The following is a 22,387-nucleotide window of genomic DNA, read 5'->3' as shown; positions in this document are numbered from 1 at the left end:
TCTGGATAATGGGTTTCCGGATAACAGATCCTATACCTATACAGGATATGGAGTGATTCCTTGAAGCTGACCATGGATATCAAGCATGCTTGTTCTAAACAAAGATAGGCCATCCAAGAAGGGCAAAAACGATAAGTTGGCAGCTATACAGCTGCTTGAATTTGTCAAAGGCCAAATAGTACAAGACTACAAGAGGTCAATGTGGGCCCCAGCTGACTATTTTGCACAATATATGTTACAGGCGGCATAGGCTTTCATCAACCCATTCCTCACAAGCTCTATATCTTTATTTTTTTATACACTATGCACTATGAGTCTTTGCTAATTCTCTCCATTTATGTCAATCTATAGTAATAACACACATATATCACCTAAATACCTGGCCCACCAAATATTTCCCCTGCTACTAGGTCATGGCCTCCTAAATACACTGCTGTTTAGTTACATCACTAAACCCTTCACTGGTTGCTACGGTAGGGGCTGCAGGGGCTTCTTTCATGCTTCTCTATTAAATGGGCTTTGACACTGGGATCCTTGCTGAGGTCATAAATCATTATTAAAATATCCCTGGACAGGACACAGGCATTAAACAATTGACTATTGAGTGCCTGAGTCATTCTGTCCTAAACATGAGGAAGCCTTGAAGCAAAGATCTTGGTTTTATTCCATTAGTAAGTCTGTTCCTATACCAGGGACTGGTAGCCCAGCTGGAGTGAGAAGACAAGCATCAGCAGCATTTTAGGTGAGAAATGATATTACTCCATTCCTCCTGCAATGGGGTGTAAAACATACTCTTTTTTTCCTTAGTATGTGTGTATTTGTCTTTAAAGGAGAAAGAAAGGCTAAAAATAAGTAAGCTTTATCACAAAGGTCTATATAAATACACCAATAAACCCTCAAAGTAATGCTGCTCTGAGTCCTCTGTCAAAAGAAAAACCACATTTCTTTCCTTCTATTGTGTATACATGGGCTTCTGTATCAGACTTCCTGCATTCAGCTTAAAGCTCCAGGGCTAGGGCTTGAGCATGCTCAGTTTGCTCCTCTGGCCCTCTCCCCTCCATTTTCCCCCTCCCTCCTCCCCTCCCTGCTGTAATCTGAGCCCAAAGCTTTGAGTGAGCAGGGAGAGATTTAGGCAGGAAGTGATGTCACACCAAGCTAATATGGCAGCTGCTATCCTAAACAAACAGAGAGAGCTTCTAGAGCTGTTTACGCAGGTATGGTAAAGCATTCTGCAGAATAAATATAGTCTTATAGCTTGCACTATTGTGGCTAATCTGTTGGCAATAAACTGCTTCGGTAGCTTTCCTTCTCCTTTAATAACAACAACTTTATGCCATAAAATAAATCAAAGGTTTTTATTGAACTGGATTTGAATTTGACATCTTAGAAACAGTTAACACTGATAATTTTGAATCAAAACACTGCCAAGTATTTGGCAGAATCCAGCAGTAAACAAGGAATAAACATTTAAATAAAATACCCAATGTAATGCTATCAATATCCTACTGGAGGTATTTTGTTGTACCTGTCCTTTATTTCCAACATAATTGCAGATTTGTTTGTCTAAATATTGTATTCCTGAGATGTACATGTTAAGTGGAATGGAGATGTCCTGGAATGTTTTTTTGCATCAGACAATAAAAGGTCTATTTCTCTAATGGGTTATATTAAACCGCTTCATGCTCTGTTATTGTATGGGTAATACATCAGTGTCTAAAGTGACACTCTGTGTGATGAGTGGGTTTCCTTAAATAACAGAGTATGAATATAGATTATCTCATGTGTTTGATGAATATGCTCCTTTTATGTATAAATTAGGTGATATATCTTGTGTTCATGGCTCTGTCCCAGGGCAGGAATGAGGGATGACGCCGCGCATCTCAAAGGCTTTGCTGAAGTCATTAGCCTCCATCTGCGTGCCCTTCACAAGCTTCATGTTCCTTATGCAGCCATGGAATGAAGTCTGGCTAGTCAAGCAGTTTTGCTTCACGTCGGCTGCAGAACAAGAGGAAGAAACACTTTCATGTTAAAGCAACCACAACATGTTCACATGAAGTTCCACCAGCAGTGGTTAATGGGATAGTTCATCTGAAGCTCTACTATGAAGCACATTGTTGTATTCTAATATAATCGGCAATTAGTCTTCGTTGTTTATTTGTTGCGTTTCTCGATTGTGTTTTTTTTAATTTCTTACCTGGGTATCCCCCAACATAAACTGGGTTGTTGGTGTCGGCAGAGGTAGACTGTACATTAGGGCTTTCCGCCTGAACTGAGGTCCCATCCACAGTGAGGACAATCTGATGTTTTATTTTATTGGCCTGAATTTTGTGCCACTTCCCGTCACACAAGGGGCTGCTGTTTTCAGGAGTGTAAACGGCTGTTATTCTACCAGCACCATTGTTGACGTGAAAGTAAATCTGGAAAGAGTGAAAACATACAGGGCCCTGGGTTAACTAAAATGGTTGCAGAAAAATAAGACATTGTTGGAATTAAGTATAAAGAAGAGCCTCCAAATGTCCAAATTCTTCTTAGGTGAGCACTAAGGGGCATGCTGTTGCCTACCCTAGAGTTCTAGCACTTGCACCCCAGGGAAAAGTAAACTCCTAAAATGTTATTCATTTTAAAGGGACTCTGTCATGATTTTTACGATGTAGATTTTATTTCTAAATTACACTGTTTACACTGCAGATAATTAACTCTACCATGAAAAATTTCATTCCTAACCCAGAAAGTGTATTTTTTTTTTGTAATATGGTGTGTAGGCAGCCATTTCAGGTCATTTTGCCTGGTCATGTGCTTTCAGAAAGAGCCAGTGCTGCACTAAGGAACTGCTTTCTGACAGGCTATTTTTTCTCCTACTCAATGTAACTGAATGTGTCGCAATGGGCAGGGGCGATCCTGGCCCCTCCGCCGCCTGAGGCAACAGCCGTTGCTGCTGCCCCCCCTCCCCCGGAAATTTGCTCTTAAAGTACCAGGAGCAGCATTTTTGCTGCCCCTGGTACCTAGTGGGGCGCTGCTGCCTGAGGCGACAGCCTCAACTTGCCTCATTGGTGAAGCACCCCTGGCAATGGGACATGGATTTTTACTATTGAGGGCTGTTCTTATATCTACCAGGGAGCTGTTATCTGATTACCTTCCCATTGATCTGCTGATGGGCTTCTGTGGGGGCGGTGGGGGGTGAAGGGAGGGGGGTTATATTGCTCCAACTTGCAGTGCAGCAGTAAAAAGTGACTGAAAGAGTGACTGAAGTTTATCAGAGCACAAGTCCCATGACTAGGGGCACCTGGGAAACTGACATCATGTCAGATTTCAAAATTAAATATAGAAAAATATGTTTGCTCTTTTGAAAAACAGATTTCAGTGCAGAAGTCTGCTGGAGCAGCACTATTAAATGATGCATTTTGAGAAAAACATGTTTTCCCATGACAGTATCCCTTTAAGAAGTTACCCACACAAAAAAGTATTTTAGATTTATTTTACCCCAAGGATGGAAAAAGTCCAAATCTGAAAATCCAGCATCTCAGACCTGCCAAGGTTGTATTTATGAGGGTTATTAAGTCCGAATGCCAAAAATTTTTTAAATTTGAGTTGTGTTGACTATAATACCTGAATTTTTAGTGAAAAAAAACCCCTCTAATTTGTAGGGATTTATTATACCCTGAGGATGGAAAAAGTCTGCATCCAAAAATCAAGCATCTCAGACCTGCCTATTTAAGTTTTTGGGTAGAAAATCAGTAAAATTTGTACGATTTGATTTTTTTTCAGGAAAATGTATTGATAAATAAGGGGAAATAGCCCATGCAGATTTGGTTGGAGTAGATTTCAGAAAATAATGAGATATTCTTGGATTTTGATAAATAACCCCCATATATTTTATTTTTAAGTTTTGCTGATTTAGTTATGTGACATAGAGCCATGAATCAGAGTAAATGAATGGAGACTAACACATGGAAAAACGTGGCATTATAAGAAGTAGTTTAGTCAACTGTAGGTAAATATATATATATATATATATATATATATATATATATATATATATGGTGTTTAGTGATGTGGTGAAAATAATTAAAGGGTAAAAAGAAACATACCTTTCCATTTACAATCTCCAAACCAACGGCATCAACTTTGGCGCTACTAATACCGAGAAGAACACCATTCATAGCAGCAGTGCGGAACTCTAAGCTGATGTTCACGTCCGATCGAACCTTGTAACCTTCCTTAACTGTCGGGAAAATTTTTTTTTTGACATGTCAAAAATATTATTACTGCAATCAAAAAATGTATATTTCAAATCAAAGCAGTTTTCTCTTGGTTTTGTATGTCTCTTAATCTTTGTAATAAAAAGAATGTCATTTTTTTTTTTTTACATTTTTTACAGTCCACTGCCCCCGTTTCTTCTCATCCACTGGACACAATATCCTGGGTGCCACATATTTTGTAACTCCCATATAGAGTCAGACTTTTGTCTGTCGTATCCTAGGCATGATTCAAGCAGCAGATCTTGGAGCAGTTGTAGAAACATAAATGAAATGCTATGGCAGGGCATTTGACTCTGGGATTGACATCAATGATCCCATGGGTCATGTCAAATAAACCATAAATGCACTTTCTCCCTCCTACTGGAAAGGTGTTGCTCCTGACATTGTGTTTCAATTTTGGAACCTGAGCATTTTTTAACAGATGATTCGAACACATTGATCGACACATGAATGGCCCATAACTTGAGGAAATTCATTCAACTGCCACAGGGTAGTGACACCCCACATTTACAGGAGAAGGATTAGATTCTTTCACTAAGGTCAGGGACACTGGAGTGCCAGGTGGCGGCAAGGTGCATTGTGGGAAAAAACCTGGTGTTGTGCATCTGCCCCCATTCTAACTGAGCCCTTTTATTTAAATACTTTTAGTGTAATTTTATTCCAGGTGTTACTGCTCCTTAAATAACATCAAGTATCCTTTTTTAAACCTGTGATCTGGGTAAACACCCTATTAAATAAAAGTGTATCATAATGAGGAGGTTAGTTTTGGAAACATTCACAGGGTAATCAGCTGAATTAACAATAGCTGACAAATATCTATCCTTATCTGTCCATTTCAAGCAGCACATTTTGCCCCTTTGCCTACTCAATGTTTCCAAACATAAGGATATGCTGGAAGAAATGGGGGGGTTGCAGGGGACAATTCCAGGCATTTGTGACCTCATGTTTGAGGTGATGCAAAATGCCTAAATATTGCTGTGCCTCAGGCCTTCATTTTAAAAGAGATATAAAATGTAAAAAACAAGAATAACTAGATATAGATATAGAAGGAATGTACTTTAAGAAGTTGTGTTTCTGATTACTTTATTGACATTTTTTGCAAAAACTCTACAAGTCCCGCCCAGCTGTTCCACTTCCTGCTGCCTCCTTTCCCAGGCTATGCAGGGGAGCATGCAGCACTCAGTAACTGCACTGTAGGATAGAAACCAATCAGCAGCTTGGCTGACCTGATGGGGAATTGAAGCCTGTCTTTGCTTGTGTGACTGCAGGGCTGTGATTGGCCGACTACTGTGCTTCTGGCAGGGACACGCCCACCCTTCATTTAAAACAAGGACCAGAGAACATCTATGGGGATCTTACAGTCAAAACTAAAACCAGCTCCATACAGTATACACTATTGTCTACAAAATTAGGGGGGTTTCATTTGTCCTCTATGTCTCCTTTAATAGTTTGGAGAAGCCAGGGCCTAAGTGTTTTGCAGCAAAACATAACAATGATCTTACTGTCAGATAATTACCTAGAGCAGCATATCCTGTTCCTTCAAAGTGAGTTCCCTTTTGTGCTAGCGCATAGCATTTCTTCACAGCATGGATGGAAATGGCATTATCTTTCTGTAGCTGCTTGCTGTTTATCATAACATTGCTGATGCATGCTGGGATGCTGTGAGTGACCTGAATGAAAAATACAATATGAGAATGCTAAAAACATCCAATACAAATTCCTTTAGTTTACTGCTAAGGTACTAGACCTATACAAGCACAATCACAATCTATACCCTGTGAACTGCTGGCTGCATTATTCCCCCTCTCATTATTTTATGAACCACGAGGACCTGCCACTTAGTGATCTGCCCTGCGCACCAGCTGAAATGCTGGGGTGGGCGACATCTACTCTCCAGAGACATACATAGCAACAAGAAGTTCAGAGAACTCAACTTGTATTTGAACTGAATTTCGTGAGCATAATACTAAAGTGCACGTGACCAATGCAATCATTCAACCCACTGCAAAGGAACACTTAGGGGGTTATTTACTAAAATCCGATTTTATCTCATTCTTCAATGAAAAAAAAAAGTTTGACCAAACTCCCATCCATGCTTTTCATTAAAAAAGTCACTAAAATAACTCGGATTGGGGAAAAACTTGATAAAACTGAACGAAAACTTGAATCGTATGATTTTTTTTTACTTTTCTCACAAATCACTTGAGTTTTTGCCCAAAAAAACTCAAATTTTTAGGATTATCAGGCTAAACCCAGCGCAGACCATGATATCTTCAAATTGGTATAGGGATGTCTCGCATTGACTTAAACATGGTCTGCAATGGCAGATTTTCCGATTCAGGTTATTTGTGGCATCAGGGTTGAAAAAATAAAAACGTTTTTCCCCACTAAAGCCCGACCAGAAGACCCACTTTACAAAGAAGCTGGAAAGATAAATACAATGAAAATTAGTATGACTTCAGCATTTAGCTCTTCACATCTTTATTAAGCTCCTGACCTAACACTTTATGCCGATTTCAAACATAAGGATATGAGAAATCACCTTGGAATTCCGTGACACATATTAAAGGGATACTGTCATGGGAAAACGTGTTTTTTTCAAAACGCATCATTTAATAGTGCTGCTCCAGCAGAATTCTGCACTGAAATCCATCTTTCAAAGGAGCAAACAGATTTTTTTTTTATATTCAGTTTTGAAATCTGACATGGGACTAGACATATTGTCAGTTTCCCAGCTGCCCCCAGTCATGTGACTTGTGCTCTGATAAACTTTAGTCACTTTTTACCGCTGTACTGCAAATTGGAGTGATATCCAACTCCCCCCCCAGCAGCATAACAATAGAATAATGGGAAATTAACCAGATAGCAGCTCCCTAACACAAGATAACAGCTACCTGGTAGATCTAAAAACAACACTCAATAGTAAAAGTCAAGTCCCACTGAGACTGATTCAGTTACATTAAGTAGGAGAAATAACAGCCTGCCAGAAAGTAGTTCCATCTTAAAGTGCAGGCACAAGTCGCATGACTGGGGGCAGCTGGGAAACTGACAATATCTCTAGCCCCATGTCAGGTTTCAAAATTGAATATCAAAATATCTGCTCTTTTGAGAATTGGATTTCAGTGCAGAATTCTGCTGGAGTAGCACTATTAACTGATGTGTTCTGAAGAAAAAAAACACGTTTTCCCATGACAGAATCCCTTTAAGGTACTTAGTCATATTGATTCTATATCAGTGAAGAAGGTAATTAGAGGCAGATACTAATAATCAAGGGAGTCTGTTTGTGTGAAGACCAGGGAGATGCTGCTACACGTATAAAAGCAGAACATTTGGCAGTCCTGCCTGGAGACAGGCCCGGACTGACAATGTGCCAATACGGGCAATTGCCCGAGGGGCCGCTCTGTTTCTTATTAAGTGGGCCGCTCTGTCCGGGAGTCAACTGCCCCTGCAAGTCCCCTTCCCTCGCCCTTTTCCCTGACTGTGTGGAGCAGTAAAACAGACCTCTCTGCAGCCGTGCTGTCTCCTGTTGTATTTCTCCTAATAATCCGCTCTCTGCCGGCAAGTCTGCAGGCTGCAGACAGCAGACATGATTAGTGGATTGCAGAGTGAGCCTCAATTAGAAACGGTCTGCTGTTTGCAGCCTGCCAGCAGAGAGCTGATTATTAGGAGAAGTACAACAAGAGACAGCACAGCAGAAAGGTCTGTTTCACTGCATTACACAGTCACTGAAAAGGCAAAGGATAATGTTTTATTTTATGCCACGAATGTCACATTTGATGCCATTATATTACATAATTTACCTAGCTTTATATCACATGTAAACAAGCAAAATATCAAACTCACTGTCAATAAGTTCATGTTTAAAAGAACAGACTCAATTAGTTAGCTTGAATCAGCAATCAGATGGAAAAATGTCACACATTGCAGTTCCAACAATTTGCACGTTAGGAATAGTATAAGCTGGGCCATGATGAACAAAAATAAAAAATGTGGTCTGGTTATTAATGTTACCTGCTATACATTGTATTACTCATGTATTACTAATATATATATATATATATATATATATATATATATATATATATATATATATATATATGTGTGTGTGTTGCTTTTTGGCAGATGATTGATTCAAAATGAAGTTGATGATCTCCATTGTTGTATGCACTGGGTATTTGCCAGCCTAAAAGAGAATAGGACTGCATGCTGTGCAAGGATCTTATTGACTGACATGCTGCATGATCTGTCATATTCATCCAACTGAATGGTCAAAATGCACAATATACAAGCATAAACGTTTTAGAAAGTTTTAAAAGAGGCACATCGGAAAACAACAAATTGCTATTGTTTACAGTTAAAGGACCAGTCAGGGCCGGTCTTACCAACTGCGGGGCCCAATTGGGGCAACTTTGGCGGGGCCCCCCAAATTTAAAGAGCCAGTAACATTTTCTAGTAGACTTTATGTATGATGATCCAAATTACAGAAAGATCTGTTATCTAGAAAACCACAAGTCCCAAGCCTTCTGAATATTTTAGTAGGGAGAGATGGTGCCTATAGTAACAGTGGATAATAGTCTCTGGGAAGGGAGTGTGACTGTGGGATAGCAGGTATAGTAGGGAGAGATGGTGTCTATAGTAACAGTGGATAATAGTCTCTGGGAAGGGAGTGTGACTGTGGGATAGCAGGTATAGTAGGGCGAGATGGTGTCTATAGTAACAGTGGATAATAGTCTCTGGGAAGGGAGTGTGACTGTGGGATAGCAGGTATAGTAGGGAGAGATGGTGCCTATAGTAACAGTGGATAATAGTCTCTGGGAAGGGAGTGTGACTGTGGGATAGCAGGTATAGTAGGGAGAGATGGTGCCTATAGTAACAGTGGATAATAGTCTCTGGGAAGGGAGTGTGACTGTGGGATAGCAGGTATAGTAGGGAGAGATGGTGCCTATAGTAACAGTGGATAATAGTCTCTGGGAAGGGAGTGTGACTGTGGGATAGCAGGTATAGTAGGGAGAGATGGTGTCTATAGTAACAGTGGATAATAGTCTCTGGGAAGGGAGTGTGACTGTGGGATAGCAGGTATAGTAGGGAGAGATGGTGTCTATAGTAACAGTGGATAATAGTCTCTGGGAAGGGAGTGTGACTGTGGGATAGCAGGTATAGTAGGGAGAGATGGTGACTCCTTGTCAATAAATGGCAAATCAACAAAATGGTTAATAAGGACACATTAGATTTGTGTGGTGCCAGTAAAAAATATGTTACTGTACTATAATGTAATAATAATAGTTAGTTAATGACTGTAATATTTTACATTAAGTACAGTTAAGTGAGAAAGGCAGCTCTTTATGCACATAATTTTTGCAGTTTTACCCCAATATATGTGTGAATGAGTACAAAACCATTGTGTGTTTACATGTGGGCTGCTTTAATTTTTTTTGCCCGGGCTGCTTTTTACTCCCAGTCCGGCCCTGCCTGGAGAGTTTGGTGTTACACCTCCCTTTCTCAGAATAACATACAGTATTATTCTTTTTATAATACTGCACACACAAGACTGTTGCAGAGACCTGAAAACTCTCCATACTGCGTAATAGAATTGCTCCACATTCTAGTCATTTGGTTCGGTTTTTGCTTTTCAATAAATACTACAACTCTGTGTCTTGTCCCTTTGAGGTGGATATTGGTCTCATGGTTTATTGTGATAATCTGCGATAGACAAGCACCAGCTTGAATAAAAGTATGTCTGACTGTATTTTATTAAGAAAACCGGATAGTTTTTTTTTTTTTTTAGTAAAGGTCCCTTTTATTGAGAGAAACCAGTTTTCTTCAACAAGACAGCTTCCATTATATACTTTCTTTCCTGTTCTCATCAATTCCCAAATTACAGAAATTACTGAAATGCTAGATCAAGAAGTGATGTCTCTATTCCCAACTGCTACTGCTTGCCCAGTTAAAAACAACATTTCTAGTTAGAGATTGTGAAGACTTTCTACAAACAGGCAAATACTTTTAATTTAATGAATTAAAAGTACTTCAGGTAAAGCTTTGCAGGACATTGTTACAGTAAATCATAAAATGACCACTCAAAAGCTAACTGTTCCAGCTTGGCCAGTTCAAAGCAGCATGGACTATTCTGGGAATCTGAAGTTTTTTTCATCAGTCTTTCTATTAACAGCAGAACAAATGAAATGAATTTGACGTTAATAAGTTAATGATTTAACACTTTTCAGGTTTATTCATGCTACAGACCTGTAGTCGAAATAACAAAACTGAGTTAGTAAAAGAGTATATTACAGTAAGCGTTACCACATCTCAGTGACAATTGGTGGCATACAAATGCCTTTATAAAGGAGCAGTGTTTTAACATTTCAGCGGGAAAACCAGTAAAGTTATTAGAGCTTATGAGCAACACACAATTACAGGGAAATCATCTACTTTGTGTTCAGCGGAGCCTGAAAAGCAACTCACTGTGACTAACCAGAGGAAGAGCTTATTGCTTAAACACTGCCATGGAATGCCATTTTATTTCATGTTGGGTTATGCAGCCAATCTATAAGCCCAAGGGCCATTTCTATAGGGACAATGTGAGTGGAGATTTCCATATTACCTTATAGACTCCTAGGAACTTCTATTAGAAACAAGAGAGAAAGAGAACTGTGCTGAAAAAGTCTGACTGTTTGTGTGACAAAAAGTTGTGTGATTCGGTTTCGGCCAGGCACTTGGATTTGGTTGAATCTTTCACAAAGGATTCGGGATTTGGCAGAATACAGAACCGAATCCGAACTCTAATTTGCATATGTAAATGAGGGAAACAGGAGGAAATAAGAGAACTGTGCAGTAGTGATGTGCGGGCCGACCCAATACCTGCGGGTCAGGCAGGTTCAGGCCGACCTTGCACGCTCATTTCCGGGTTGCGGGCGGGTGCCGACTTCCAAGTTGAGATTTTATAGATGATGAATGAACAACATTGAGCAATAATAAAGTCTGTTCTTCATTTAATACACAAACAAGTAGAAGGAAATATGGGTCAGGTGAAGTATGTGAAATGAGGGCTGCTTTTTTTTTTTTAAATATAATAATCTATGTAGATATGGAATTAGGAAAGAACAGCAAAGGGAAAGGATGGATGGCCGGTTGGATAGGTAACCCTGAAGTTCCCAGTTCTGCTCACATGGACAGTTTATGATCAACAAGATAATGGGCATTTAATAAAAGTTATGAACTGCAGTGGTGCTGTAGGTCAGTCAATGAGTTAATTTGCAAGTATTACAATATGATGCAAGGAAAAGTGAAAAGAGCATGTGGGTGAGCAGAGAAAGCAGAGGAGGAACATGCTCATGACAATTGCCACAAGTGAATAGTTGTGAGTATATTTAGCCTTCACCTACATAAATTCCTGTTCTGCTCTGTCCCATATGTGAAGCATTGCACGAAGGATACTTACATTTCCTAGGTTCTTGGCTGTATAATCCAATGGCAGCCCACCAAGATACAACTTCCCTTCTACATCTAGAGTGCTACTGTCCCCTGGGGCACTGGCTGATACAGATTCTTGCCCATCAACAGTAATGGTGCCTTTCCTTTTAATGTACTCAGTTGTCACCTGTAATGAAACAGAAACTATTAAATATAACTCACAGCTGACATACTGCTATTTCCAAAGCATGTGCTGTATGTCGTGTTCCTCCTCTTAAATTGCACAGTAAATAGAAAATGAGTCATTCTTTAGAATCATCTAAGCTTTTACAAGAAGCCGGCAAATAATATGGCTGACAGGTGAACGGGTACAGGATGACAATATTTGGATGCAGCCAACCAAAAACAGAGTAGGAATGGAAAAGAGCCTGGTCTGGTTGCCTGTAGCCTGAATGTAGGGCCACCATAAATCTGTCACCATAGGTCATTTCCTGTACTATCAACAAATAGCAGGAAATGAAGATTTTATTTGGGATCAAGTACAAGGTACTGTTTTATTTTTACAGAGAAAAGGGAAATCATTTTAAAAAATTTGGATTATTTGGATAAAATGGAGTCTATGGGAGACTGCCATTCTGTAATTCTGAGCTTTCTGGATAATGGGTTTCTGGATAACGGATTCCCCCCATGCCCCACAGCATATCCTTTATCTGGTTAACTGGCACTGAATATGTTTTTACCCAATCTCCCTTCTTCTGCCATCTTTTTTTTAGACAACCGATGTCTTGGTCTCTTACCCTAACTAGTGTAGTAATGGGAGCAATCAGTGTAACGCCAGTCTTAAAACTATTAGTGATTGAATGAAGGTAAAGTGATGGATTCATTTGAACACTGATACAAAATAAAATGAATAATAAAATTATACATACTGTGTGCCATTTCCCATCACTGATATCAGCTGGATGAGAGGTTACAGTACGTCCTTTTCCCGTATCCAATAGGAAATAGAGTTTTCCTTCAACAAGCTGAAGTGCAGCATAGTCAACCTGATTTTGGTGAGCCATGTAGTAAATGAGGCCGCTGGTGGCAAATGTTCTTAGAGTCATTTGAACTGATAACCTAATAGACAAAAGGCAGTTGATAATTAACATGAACAGTACTTATAGGTCATTACTGAAGCACAGGCAAATAACCACTACAATGATATTAGTAATGCAAAAAACTATAGAATATAAAATAGAAAAAACCAACACACTAATATGTTCTGTGAGCAATACTTACTTTCTTCTGACTGTAGACTGGTTAAAAGGCAGCACAATGTGGCTTCCAGTAGTAAGTCCAAACTGATGTGCATCAGGCACATGATCTGGCAGGGGTTCCATAGCACACTGTACAGGCTTGAGTAAAAAAAGACGTATTTTATATGGGAACACTGCATTCATTACAGTTGACAATTGTCTCTCTGATTAAACAAAAAGAGCTTGATTCAGGTGCAATTGATGGGTAAGGAGATGGGTGGGTGAGAAGATGGTGAGAAGATGGGTGGGTGAGAAGATGGGTGGGTGAGAAGATGGGTGGGTGAGTAGACAATGGTATGGAATGGTCATACACAGGTATATAGAGTCCAACTTCAACCTTTTATGCATTCTAATATGCCCCTAGTAATCCAATCATTTCATCTACTGCCAGTTGCCCTAACTTATGCTGCTATAGTCATATAGGCAACTATGGGGGGAATGTAATATGTTTCGCTAGCACAAAAAACCTGCAAAAAGACGCTTGAGAACGTTATCGACCATGTTTGACTACCTTCAAAGCAAAGTTTGTGAATAAAGGCTTTTGCAAACCTTCTCAGCGTATGTAATTCATTTTCGCAAACACAGTCTTTTTAGCAACAAAATATTTAATGAAACTCCAGAGCAAGTGTTAACGCTAAACCTTTGCTGAGCGAAAACGCACATGTAATTTTCTCCAGTGACTGATTTTACATTGCGAGCAGTGCTAAACATTCGGATAGGCGCCATTTTAAATAAGGCCTGGGACTTTTAATTACATTCCAGCCTATGGGGCAAATTTACTAATCTCAGAAAAAATTGCCAGGGACAGCTTCGCTCACAGCGAAACACTTCGCCAGGCGTAGAATCACCAGGACAAAGCTAATTCACTAAAATCCGAAGTTGTGTCCAGGACGCCGAACGCTGGTGAAGTTGTGCTACCGTTACTGCGTCAGGCGAAGCGAAGTTACGCTAGCGTTGCCTAATTTGCATACAGCTGGAAGTTAAAGTTGAATGGACGTATATGTTGCAGCAAATACATTACACTACACAAGCCCGGGAAACCTTAATAAAATAAAGTTGTTATAATACCCTACACATGAGCCCAGTGTATAGTTTATGTCCCATATGTTAGGGGGGCAGCGGGTTACCCAAAAAAAATGTACGCTCTTTTTCAGCCTATCACCCTAATAAAAGGAAAATACACTAGCGTTTTTTTTCAACTATTTTTTAGGAACTCCTATCTACTCTATTGCACTTTGCCTGGTCTAAGGTGGCGAAGACAAGTCTGGCGCAAGACGTAACGTTCAGTGAAATACGCATCTTAGTGATTTTGCATAGTTACGTCCATTCGCCAGAGCGCAAATTCGCCAGGCGTTAGGGAGCGAAGTACCGCTAGAGTTTAACTCCTTCGCTAGGGAAATGACGCCAGCGCCCATTAGTAAATCGCCGAAGTACCAAAATTACGTCACACTAGCGAATTCTCACCCACGTTAGTCACTTCACCCTTTAGTACATTTGCCCCTATGTGATCTTGAATGTCCGAATCATATTGTGTGTAACCAGAATTAGCATCAAAGTTTAAGAGATTTGAAAGGTGACTTAATGAAATGGTATTGTGAGCAAGATGAGCAGGAGGAAAGATGAGCAAAAGACAGACTGATGTTTAAATCTAAACAGTTAATCAAACAATATGAAAAGACGTTGTATTTATACACATACTTTATTATTTGCTTTGGTGATGTGGGGTTTCTGCACTGTAGTCACAGGTACTTTCCTTTCTGTAACAGGCCTGGCAGGTATATGTGTTGGCTGCACTTCCAGTTCTTCCACATGAACAATGGGCTTAGGTTTCTCAGTCAGGAGGCAGCTGTCCATGTGAATGTTCTCATACATTAACACCTTTGTGAAATCCATCTGCCTAGTGTAACAACACAACAAATATGATTCATTAAAATAACAATAAATACAGCGGGGGCAGCAACATGGCGGCACACATGTGCAACTACTATTCATGTACGGCATTTGCATTGCGTATAATTCCAACAAATGCATTGGCAGTGCCCCTAAGGCCTTGTTCCCCCCCAAATGCAAATGGACAGAGTATTATATGTCACTGCCCTTTTTTGATACTTACTCCATATTGAGGATCACATTGCGAATGCATCCATAGAACGACTGACTTATTCTCAGCATAGGGGCACCCGCTTTAGAAGGCATTCCACCAACATAGAAGCTAGACGTATTTATAGCCACTGATTCAGCAGATGGGCCATTCAGCTTTATTTCTGATGGCTTTCCCTCATCCACCTGAACACTCACAAGTCTAAAAATAAAAATTAAAACAGGTCAAGAGAAATGTGATATGAAATTGACTACCAGTAAATGGAAAATATTCAGACTCTAAATAAAGCAAGGTCCATCAATAAATATCCTCATAATGTCTATTTAAAAGGCCACTATTAATGTCCTCTATGCTGCTCACTACTGGGAACACCCATGTTGACAAATACACTTTCTCAGTAGAGGCTTTGAGACAAGTCAAATTACCATATTCTCTGTGATAATAAACTTATGCCAACAAGAAAAAGCTGCAGATCTTGCTGGTGGGACATAAAATTCTGGGAATGAATGACAAGAGGGCCTGAAAAGCATTATACACACACACACACACACAATGGAAGAAAATGTACCTCTTGTTGCGAATAAGAATAATAGAATGTTCCTGTCCATCGCTGTATGTTCCAGATGGAGACTTAATCAGGAGTTTTCTTGTGCTGGCTCCATCCACTGCATTGATTTGTACTTCAACGTGGCCATTGATGAGCATTATAGCAAAGAATGGCTTTAATTAAAAAAAAAAAATAGAAGATTAAGGCAAAATAGATGTTTCTGACTAGAGGCCCCAAAATGGAGGTGCTTTAATGATAGCACTGAGATTTCACATTTACTAATCTTCAATGCAAGTGACATGGAATGACAAACTCCACTGTACCTATAAATTAGGTAAATTACATCTTGAACTAGGGAGATCGGCGATTAGTGGTACATTCTACATAATATAAAAATAATGAACAATAAGGGAATTCGATTTTTGCCAATTACTTTAAAATATGCTGCAAGGGGAAGTCAGGTGGTGTAAAAGTGCAACTGAAAAAACATTTCAGCCCATTTTTTAGTCAATTTAGAGGAACAATGGAATGACTAAAAACCAATAGTTACACTTCCATGCATTCCCTATGTTTCATAACCAACAGATCTATTTTTCTGAGAAACCCAGTTACGTCTACAGAGAAACACTGAATGGGTTTCAGATAATGTTGAAACTTCCCACAATTACTCACCAGATGAGCTTGCCTTCGGCTGCGTTTCTCTGTCCCCTTGCCAAGTCCAGCCAAGATAATTCCCGTGTCATTCAATGTAGAAAATGATACCATCATCTCTGATTCTGGCAACAGTGATATGGGCAACATTTCCACATAGCCATTATTTAAGACAGTAATGCTACGAATTGGCTACCAAGGAAAAAACAGACACAAAGAACTGTAATTAGTGCCATTGATTTGTACTAGGCTTCAGCAGGAACAGTCTGTAATAGGGATATGCAAATAGGAGCACATCACTGGAGAAGGTCCCATCACAAGGGATATGTAGGAAATGTGAAATGAGTTTAGAAATAATCATCACACTAAATACATTATCCATTTCACAGCTGATTAACAGTATAGTTACAGTGTGCTTTTATAAGTTTCAAATAGTAATCAAGTTTGCTCCCAAGACAATCACCTGATTACAGATGAAAATTTTACTAAACTGAGTAGATATTTAATAAACTGTTTAACAAATTGTATGAATTATTGGTTTGTTTGCAGCTGTTTATATTTATTTAACACGGCGTTTGCTTGTTCCTCAACCTAACATTTTTTTCTCTGGCTGCAACCAACACAATCATGATGTGAGTCGCCGACACATGTCCCCTAGTCTAACTGGCTGATCCAAGCCTGAATCAGCAATTGGCACAGAACTACAGACACCCAGTTGTTTGCAGTAATGTCAGCCAAGCAGCCAATACAGTTTAGTGGATTTTGTATGATATAGTGATTGTTACCCTTTAACAGCTCTTAGTATCAGAGAAAAGCAACACAAGTGCCCAATATTGTCTCCCCCAAAGTGTTCTCTTAAAATATAACATGCTATGTAGGGCAGTCTTCAGTGCAGGATTTTCCAAAACTCTTTTATCACTGGGAGTGGTAAACGTTGTGTTTGCTTTAGAAGTATTTTATATAATCTATTTCTTACAATTCTAGCCCCCCTTTCTATGTAGTAGCTTAGAAGGTTTTATGGCCCACAATTAAATATTATATAACAGACAAGTTATTAAAGGTATATGATAGGTTAAGAATTTAACAAGGGTCATATATCATTCATAACTCTCTACCTGCCTACAAGATGAGAAAATTTCTCATACATAAAAAGCATACCTTGCTGGCAAGAAATATGAAATTTGCAGATGCTACACTATTGTAATCCTTTAATGCAAATAAAATATTCTTAGTTTATGGTGTTATTAGCCCTTTACATGCTGTGCACAAAATGGAGTATTATGCACTTTAAAGGTTACAAGCATCTAATATTTCATATGAAATGCATCAATCAATGTCAAAGAAAACTCTTAATTACTGGATTCATTAAGGTTCTGCTGACTTTTGCAAACCACTGCAAGGGCACGCTTTTAGAATTAATTATTGCTTTTTAGGATGAAGCATTTCCTACCTGCAGTTTGCAGCCTTTCCTTACACCGTAGGCATTCCTCAGTAAGTCAAAGTTGGAACGTGAAATCTCGAGATTCTTTATGCAACCAACATAGGACCTACTGCTGAGCTGTCTCCTACAAAAGGCAAGAACATGTCTTTTTTATTATACATTGAGTAGTAAAATGAATTTAAGGGATACTATCCTGAATATTAGACTGAGATCAAGGAAATACGACAGATGGGCTGAATTCCCTATACACTATAAAGTAACTTTTAGTAACCAATCAATGGATGTGAATGATTTAGCGATAGCTGTCCATACATGTAAAGATCTGCTTGTGTTGAGGTCACCAACTTGTGGATCTTTGAGTGACCAAATGATTGGATCCTACTTCAGGCCAATGCACAGCCATCAGAAGTGAACCACATTGAAGGAATAATGCAGGCCTCTTTCAACACACTAAGGGGCTGATTCACTAAGCTCGAGTGAAGGATTCGAATGAAAAATACTTCGAATTTCGAAGTATTTTTTGGGTACTTCGACCATCGAATTGGTTAAATTCGTTCGAATTCGAACGAAATCGAACGAATCGAACGAAAAATCGTTCGACTATTCGACCATTCGATAGTCGAAGTACTTCCCCTTTAAAAAAAACTTCGACCCCCTACTTCGGCAGCTAAAAGCTACCGAAGTCAATGTTAGCCTATGGGGAAGGTCCACATAGGCTTGCCTGCGATTTTTTGATCGAAGGATTTTCCTTCGATCGTTGGATTAAAATCCTTCGAATCGTTCGATTCGAAGGATTTAATCGTTCGATCGAACGGAAAATCCTTCGATCGATCGATCGCAGAATTAGCGCTAAATCCTTCGACTTCGATATTCGAAGTCGAAGGATTTCAATCCGAGGGTCGAATTTCGAAGTATTTTTAACTTCGAAATTCGACCCTTAGTGAATCGGCCCCTTAATATTTAAAGCAGGTGCATCAGTCAGCTGATGCATTTTTGAAGAGGAGTATTTCATCCAGGGGTAGCGATTAGAATCACTGGAAGTTGACCCATCCCTAGCCAGACATTGGTTGGAAATGCTGTTTTAACATGGCCATCTGACTTGACTCTGAAGAGACAGAGCCAACAGCTAATGTAGGCCTGTGTATGGTTAGCTTAAAACTGATGAAAATAAATAATTGATATAATTAGTTAATAGAGTACGTTAATCCCTACATTTTTTCCTGTAGAACCCAGAGTTGAAGGCTCTTCTCCTTCCTATGGTTCAATGCTAATATGCTCAATGCAGTAATACAAGAATTGTCCACCATTTTTATTTAAAAAATGCATCTTCAACAAGAGTTGGTATAAAAAAGGCAAGCGTATACAGTCACTCAAGATCAAATCAAGTGCAGTCGTTCAGATTATCCAAATTCTGAGCATCAATCACATGACATACCTGACAGTCCTGGAACGTGGGAGTCCACCTAAATATATAGGATCCTTTTCTGATCTGTTAAGGTCTGAGGCACTGCCTGGAGCTTCTCCTTGCTTGGTTTCCCTAGTGCTGGAGTTGTAGGAGTCCATAATCATTAAATTACCTTTGTGATGAAATAATCCTGAATTAGTATTTAAAGGATGAACTCTTCACTGTGACAATGCAGAACAATAAAATATTAAACAAAATGTAATATATATTTAATACCTCTCCTTGCTTCAAAGTGCAGTACAGAAACCATAATCTTAAAATGTTTTCCACCCTAAAGACACAATAATATCACAAGCCTGGGTACCGAAATTGCTTCTATCTAATTTGTATCCCTTAATTTAATTTTTTACTACTAATGCTACTGTACTATATATACATATTCAGTATACCAACTTCTTTCTTTATGTTTACAATTCACAAGAAGTGTCTCTAGCACATTAGATACATGTGACAGGGCTCTTTGTCTTCTTTGCTATATTGCTCTGAAATAATACTCTCACGTTTTCTGGCACAGAGGTATAAAAGGGGTGAACTGTATTACATCGTTGTCATGTATATACAGATAATGCACAGGCTAAACATTCCCACATGGCGAAACTCATCATACAACACCTTTGCCATTGTTTACAATGAGTTTGGCAGAGGTTCATGAGAAAAGCACAGCGACATCTACAATACTCCACACTTGATCTGTAGGTCAGATTTGAAAACTATACCTTGCTTTCTGTTGCGGTGGAAGGCAACTTTATACCATAATCCATCATTGTAACGCTCGTCTGATGTCAGAACTAGAGGCCCCGATCCAAGTTCCACTGAAACTCTCACCTTCCCATCCACTATTTCCACAGACAGAAAATCTCTCTGATAAGCCAAAAAAGCACAGAAATTAACATTTGGCCTCAAGAAATAAACAAAGGCGTGAACCCAAGTCCTGGTTCAAGGAACAGTAACACCAAAAAAGTAAAATCATTTTAAAGAAATTAAAATGTCATGTACTATTGCCATGAATTATTAAAAGTTATGTGTTTGCTTTAGAAAGACTACTATAATTTATATAAATAGGCAGCTGTGTAGCTATGGGGGCAGCCGTTGAAAAAAGTTGAAAAGGCACAAGTTACTTAGCAGATAACAGATAAGCTCTGTAATAGAATACAATGGTATTCTGCAGAGTGCATCTGTTATCTGCTTTGTAACCTTTGTTTTGAATGTCTGCCCCCATTGCTAAACAGAAGCTATATAAAGTATAGTAGTGTTTCTAAAGCAGACACACCAATATTACTTGTGCAGGGGAACAGTACGTTATATTTCAGTTACTTTAAAACAGTTTAATTTTTTTGTGTAACTGAAGACTGTACTGAACACAATAAAAAACACACAATGCCCGAGTAGTGTAAATAAATATCTACAACAGCCAAATATACCCACAGCAGGATGTATTAGAACACTCCAGTGGTAAGTGGCCACTGGAGAACATGCATATAACTAAATTTGCCAGGAGCTGTGCTAACTGCTTGTCAGTTACACCCATTAAATATATGTTAAATATGTACGAGATGGCATCCAATATCCAAAAACATGCCATGCTGTGAATTGGCAGAATGGAGATTCAGTTGAAGAATCTCTGATCCTACATGTGCTACCATAACTCAGAATGTGTTTGAGCTAACAGAAGCACAGTTGACTGACTTCAGAAACAATAGTAGATCTCTGTATCTGCAATAAATTAATAAAACAATATAATTCATCTCTGAATCTGCAATGAATCAAGATATCAAGATAATTCCTCAGCAAGCTGTTACCGTTCCATTGGAGGCAAGATAGAGCAGGAGCCCATTGGGAGAGAAGGTGCGGAAATGGATGACTATCTGTGTTGCAGTAGAACGAAGAGTCTTTTCCACAATGGAATATCCACTGCCATCAAAGTGAAAAGCATTGTCTTCTTCCTGTGGGCTACACATCACACACATAGGCTGAAAGTTGTTCCTTTTTTGGACCACTTACACTTATTCATTAATAAATGATTTAGTTTGATATTTAAGCTTTTACAGGTAAAATATAAGCTCTTATAAGTATAAATTCTCTTCCATTTATTTTCTACTATTTATATTCCTCTTATACTTATTTTGGCTGAAACATAAGAGGACAAAATAGCTGACTTTTTCTGGTTAGGAACAGATACAGATGCAGCTGCACCACTTATGGTCAAAAACAGAGGTGCTGTTTAATTATTGTGTATGGAGAAACTGGGAAACTGGGCAGCAAACTGGAAAATGAGGTTCAATGTTGATAAATGCAAGGTTATGCACTTTGGCAAAAATAATATAAATGCAAGTTATATACTAAATGGCAGTGTGTTGGGAGTTTCCTTAAATGAGAAGGATCTAGGGTTTTTTTGTAGATAACAAGTTGTCTAATTCCGGGCAGCGTCATTCTGTGGCTACTAAAGCAAATAAAGTTCTGTCTTGCATAAAAAAAGGCATTAACTCAAGGGATGAAAATATAATTATGCCTCTTTATAGGTCCCTGGTAAGGCCTCATCTGGAGTATGCAGTGCAGTTTTGGACTCCAGTCCTTAAGAGGGATATAAATGAGCTGGAGAGAGTGCAGAGACTAAGTGCAACTAAACTGGTTAGAGGGATGGAAGACTTAAATTATGAGGGTAGACTGTCAAGGTTGGAGATGTTTTCTCTGGAAAAAAGGCGCTTGCGAGGGGACATGATTACACTTTACAAGTACATTAGAGGACATTATAGACAAATAGCAGGGGACCTTTTTACCTATAAAGTGGATCACCGTATCAGAGGCCACCCCTTTAGACTAGAAGAAAAGAACTTTCATTTGAAGCAACGTAGGTGGTTCTTCACAGTCAGGACAGTGAGGTTGTGGAATGCACTGCCGGGTGATGTTGTGATGGCTGATTCAGTTAATGACTATAAGAATGGCTTGGATGATTTCTTGGACAGACATAATATCAAAGGCTATTGTGATACTAAACTCTATAGTTAGTATAGATATGGGTATATAGAATTTATGTGAAAGTATCGAGGGGTGTATGTATGGATGCTGGGTTTTCATTTGGAGGGGTTGAACTTGATGGACTTTGTCTTTTTTCAAACTGATTTAACTATGTGACTATGTAACTTGTTAGCCTTCAGTGCGGTTCTCAAATTTGTAGTCAATGTAAAGACTAATTATTGGGAGCCCAGAGAAAACTG

The 22,387-nt window shown here is 39.0% G+C and overlaps 1 protein-coding gene across 1 annotated transcript in view; it reads right to left on the bottom strand.

Annotated features, from left to right (window-relative positions):
• Positions 1–1,341: 1,341 nt before the first annotated feature.
• Positions 1,342–22,387, bottom strand: part of LOC108718546 (laminin subunit alpha-1) — a 111,962-nt gene continuing 90,916 nt past the window's right edge. The window contains exons 49-63 of the mRNA XM_041566381.1: positions 20,972–21,122; positions 19,889–20,033; positions 19,143–19,284; positions 17,717–17,831; positions 16,288–16,458; positions 15,637–15,788; positions 15,081–15,269; positions 14,666–14,864; positions 12,951–13,066; positions 12,599–12,788; positions 11,698–11,856; positions 5,776–5,929; positions 4,089–4,222; positions 2,195–2,417; positions 1,342–1,995 (exon numbers count right to left, since the gene is read on the bottom strand). Of these exons, the coding sequence (XP_041422315.1) occupies positions 1,835–1,995; positions 2,195–2,417; positions 4,089–4,222; positions 5,776–5,929; positions 11,698–11,856; positions 12,599–12,788; positions 12,951–13,066; positions 14,666–14,864; positions 15,081–15,269; positions 15,637–15,788; positions 16,288–16,458; positions 17,717–17,831; positions 19,143–19,284; positions 19,889–20,033; positions 20,972–21,122 (2,401 nt within the window). The 3' untranslated portion in view covers positions 1,342–1,834. The remainder of the gene's footprint in view (positions 1,996–2,194; positions 2,418–4,088; positions 4,223–5,775; positions 5,930–11,697; positions 11,857–12,598; positions 12,789–12,950; positions 13,067–14,665; positions 14,865–15,080; positions 15,270–15,636; positions 15,789–16,287; positions 16,459–17,716; positions 17,832–19,142; positions 19,285–19,888; positions 20,034–20,971; positions 21,123–22,387) is intronic.

Source organism: Xenopus laevis, chromosome 6L (assembly GCF_017654675.1).
Source record: "Xenopus laevis strain J_2021 chromosome 6L, Xenopus_laevis_v10.1, whole genome shotgun sequence".
NCBI lineage: Eukaryota > Metazoa > Chordata > Amphibia > Anura > Pipidae > Xenopus > Xenopus laevis.
The sequence above is the reverse complement of the archived record's forward strand: the minus strand, read 5'-3'. Positions and strand labels throughout refer to the sequence as shown.